At 45.7% G+C, this 2,568-nt stretch overlaps 1 protein-coding gene across 1 annotated transcript; it reads right to left on the bottom strand.

Moving 5' to 3' along the window:
• Window positions 1–812: 812 nt before the first annotated feature.
• On the bottom strand, window positions 813–1,783 carry LOC127326738 (putative E3 ubiquitin-protein ligase SINA-like 6). Its single transcript, XM_051353524.1, has 2 exons — window positions 1,676–1,783; window positions 813–1,562 (listed from the first exon to the last, which is right to left on the bottom strand). The coding sequence occupies exons 1-2, from the start codon at window positions 1,781–1,783 to the stop codon at window positions 813–815; spliced, it is 858 nt and encodes a 285-aa protein (XP_051209484.1).
• Window positions 1,784–2,568: the final 785 nt, after the last annotated feature.

The raw sequence follows: 2,568 nt of genomic DNA, 5'->3' as shown, positions 1-2,568 counted from the left end.
TATATTCTGAAACAAATGCCAAAAATCTATAGGCACTATAGAAAGGAACGGAGGGAGTATTACTTAACCATAAAGTTAGCCAATTTTTAGATTTTCAAATTTTCAGGTTTTAGGTTTGGCAAAAAAAATATTAAAAAATTAAAAAAATTAAAAAATTAATTATAATATAAATTTAAAAATTTAATATTTATTTATTTATTTAAGATTATTATTACATCATTACTTTTGTTTATTAAAATAATTATTTGGAATTCAAACAATAAAGAAGTGTGACATCGACCAACATGTTAATAGGATTGATATGATACTAGTATCAACAACATGCGCGCGAAGCACTTGGAAACGAGACGGGAAGGAACTCAGAAGTTAAGCGTGCTAGTACTAGAGTAGTTGGAGGATGGGTGACCGAGCGGGAAGTTTGACCACAGGTAAGGAATTTGACTAGAGATTAAGTGTAGTTAGTGACTAAACTTGGCCAATAACTGAAATACTAGAAATTCTGAAAAAAAAGGAGTGAAAAATAATTAGAAAACCAAATAGATTAAAAAAAAAATTAACGAAATAGCCTTTAGTCCCGGTTCGTGTTACAAACCGGGACTAAAGGTCCTTCGTCCCGGCGCACGCCAGCCGCCCATGTAGACGGGCCTTTAGTCGCGGTTCGTAAGCAACCGCGACTAAAGGGGGGGGAGGGGGGCTTTAGTCGCGCTTATTTAATCCCGGTTGCACAACCGGGATTAATGGCAGTTGCCAACCGGGACTAAAGCCCCTTTTTCTACCGGTGTGAGAGCAGACAAATATATGTTGGCTGGTGTCTATGGAGAGCATTGTGGTGATTCTAATTTAGAACCTACATAAGACAGGTCGATGGTTACGTTGATAGTAACAGTATCCATGTCAAGTGGCTGAGCGGATTTGGGCACGAAGACCTGGAAACAGTCCTCCGACCTGGGTAACCCACCGGAGAGATCAGTGGGTACTACTGTAAAACTTGTTTCCTGGCTGTGGCTGCGCGAGCGAAGAGGGACGGGGTTGCCTTGAGAGTACTCGAGATCCACGAAGACGTCCAACCCGTAGGAGGGGTTGTTATCATCATGATATAAGAAGAAAGCGGAGATGGCGCGCCCAAACGGGTTCCGCTCCACGTTTAGCAGGAACAGGTACTGCTTGTCCTTGGTATGGAGATTAATGGCGTTGAATCCGTCACGGAGATGCACATCGGTTTCTACCCAGGCCTGAGCATCGGTGCACGGCCAGTGGTGAAAGCCGGTGAAGTGGTCCAGAAGCGCCGCTGGTGAACCGGCGAAACAGCAGACGTCAACCGGGCAGTGGCACGGCGCATGCGGGGACCTCGCGAGATGGTCGCCGTGGCGGTAGTACGCCGGTGTGGCGGCGCAGCCGTAGTCGGCGTTGGGGCACGGCACTCGGATGGCTTCCACCAATCTCTCCATGTCGTGATTCCGGCGGTAGCCGCCGGTGGTGGGAGCGCGGCACACGTGGCACGTCTCCGCCGTCTGGAGTAGCTTGTCGCGGCACGTCGAGCACACCACATGACCCACCGCACACTGCAAGCACAAGTACACAAGTTAGTTGGTTTAACAGGGATTCCGGCAGGCGCTAACTAGCTGCCGCTGGTCGGAGCACAAGAAGATGGATCTGGATGCATGTAGGAACGTACCTGGAAGATCGGCGGCTTCAGCGGGAGGTAGCAGACGGCGCAGTCCAGGGCATCGGCGTCCTCAACGGTCACGTTCGCGAGGGTCCTGCGCTTCGACGGCGGTGACATTGCTGCTACCGACTGCAGGTGCAGGGGCAAATAAATCTCGTGTCCCGGTTGCCTCTCCGTCTCCCACATAATAGCAGTAACTTCCTCGAGAATCCACAGCGTTTTCAACTTGACCGCCACATAAGTGTACGTATTAACTTTTATTTTTGGAATTCTCATTGTGCATGCAAGTAATTCCCTTCCTTTTTGCCGTTTTTCCTTTTTTTTACCTTTAAATTTTTGCCTGTTTCTTTTTTTTTTCTATCGCTACCATAATTTCCGTGATTCTAGTTTCCTTTCTTTTGGTAGCCTTCTTTTTATCGTGCGTTATCGTGATTTCCGTGATTTTCCTTTTTTATTTATTTTGGTAGCCGGATTTCCACGATCGATTTTTTCCTTTTTTACCGTGATTCCACGATTTTGGTTTCTTTTATTTTGGTAGCCTGATTTCCGCCGGGTGGCAAGTGGCATTTCCCTTTTCATCTCGCCTCTTATTTTTCTTTTATGTGTATAAGGCTATAAAAATTATTAAATGGTAATAATTGCACTGGCAAACTTCTCAATTAATTTTCACTTTTTTTTGAAAGTAAGCACCATATATTAAGACTACTCATAGTGAGAGAAATATGGGTAGTAACATCACACATTCCAAGACATTTTAGTGACATGGCATGACAATAAATGAAGAAAGAGACTAAGGTGGTACTACGTAACTAAGAGCATCTCCAGCCGCGTCCCTCAAAGCGTACCCCAAAGGGATTTGGGGCGCGCCGGACAAAAAAACGTCCCCGGTCGCGTACCCCAAT

This window comes from Lolium perenne, chromosome 6, assembly GCF_019359855.2.
Source record: "Lolium perenne isolate Kyuss_39 chromosome 6, Kyuss_2.0, whole genome shotgun sequence".
NCBI classification, from domain to species: domain Eukaryota; kingdom Viridiplantae; phylum Streptophyta; class Magnoliopsida; order Poales; family Poaceae; genus Lolium; species Lolium perenne.
This window is presented reverse-complemented; position numbering and strand designations above follow the sequence as displayed.